Genomic DNA, 706 nt, shown 5'->3' on the forward strand with positions numbered 1-706 from the left:
GCCTCTCCAGCATCTCTGCCGGGATGACCTAGCGCCTGGTAGGGGCCCCTGTTTATGCTCTTCCGAGCAGTTGGGTGAGGTTGCTCCTCACAGAGGGGCCACTGCCTCTGGGAAGAGGGGGCAGCACTCGCCGCAGGAAGGGTGTTCTGAAAGCCCTGGACCGAGCCCGCCTTGCCCTTGCAGAGTGGCGGTCTGGGGTGGCCGGGCATCTCATTCTTTCCGATGAGGACGTGACATCTGAGATCCAGGGTCTGTGGAGGCGCCTGAACACCCTGCAGCATTACAAGGTGGGAGGGGCGGGGAGCTGAGCGGGGTTGGGGGGGGCGCATGGGGCGGGCTGGCGAGGGGTCACCAACTGTGGTCAGCAGGTCCCCGACGGAGCAACTGTGGCCCTCGTGCCCTGCCTCACCAAGCACGTCCTCCGGGAAAGCCAGGACTACGTGCCGGGAGAGAGTGAGTACCTATCCCCCTGCCCCGCTCCCCCCATCACAGTCCTCTGCCCTTGGTTTGCCTGGTGTCCAGTAATGGGAGAAGGTCCTCTGGATCTCAGGGTGGGCTTCCCTTCCACCCGGGGTGGGGCTGGGGCCCCACACTGCTGGGTGTTGGCAGGACCCCAGGGGCCTAGGGCAGCGGGCACTGACAAGGGGTGACAAGCTGTAAGGTCTCGGCACAGGGACCCCGATGCTGGAGGATGTGGACGAGGGGG

The 706-nt window shown here is 65.6% G+C and overlaps 1 protein-coding gene across 1 annotated transcript in view; it reads left to right on the plus strand.

Annotated features, from left to right (window-relative positions):
* PLXNB1 (plexin B1) overlaps positions 1 to 706 on the plus strand; it is a 30,182-nt gene that overhangs the window by 22,805 nt on the left and 6,671 nt on the right. Inside the window, exons 29-31 of the mRNA XM_010851967.1 lie at positions 184 to 287; positions 369 to 453; positions 674 to 705. Coding sequence (XP_010850269.1) covers positions 184 to 287; positions 369 to 453; positions 674 to 705 — 221 coding nt within the window. The remainder of the gene's footprint in view (positions 1 to 183; positions 288 to 368; positions 454 to 673; position 706) is intronic.

The sequence above is a fragment of the Bison bison genome, unplaced genomic scaffold, assembly GCF_000754665.1.
Source record: "Bison bison bison isolate TAMUID 2011002044 unplaced genomic scaffold, Bison_UMD1.0 scf7180017864304, whole genome shotgun sequence".
NCBI classification, from domain to species: Eukaryota; Metazoa; Chordata; class Mammalia; order Artiodactyla; family Bovidae; genus Bison; species Bison bison.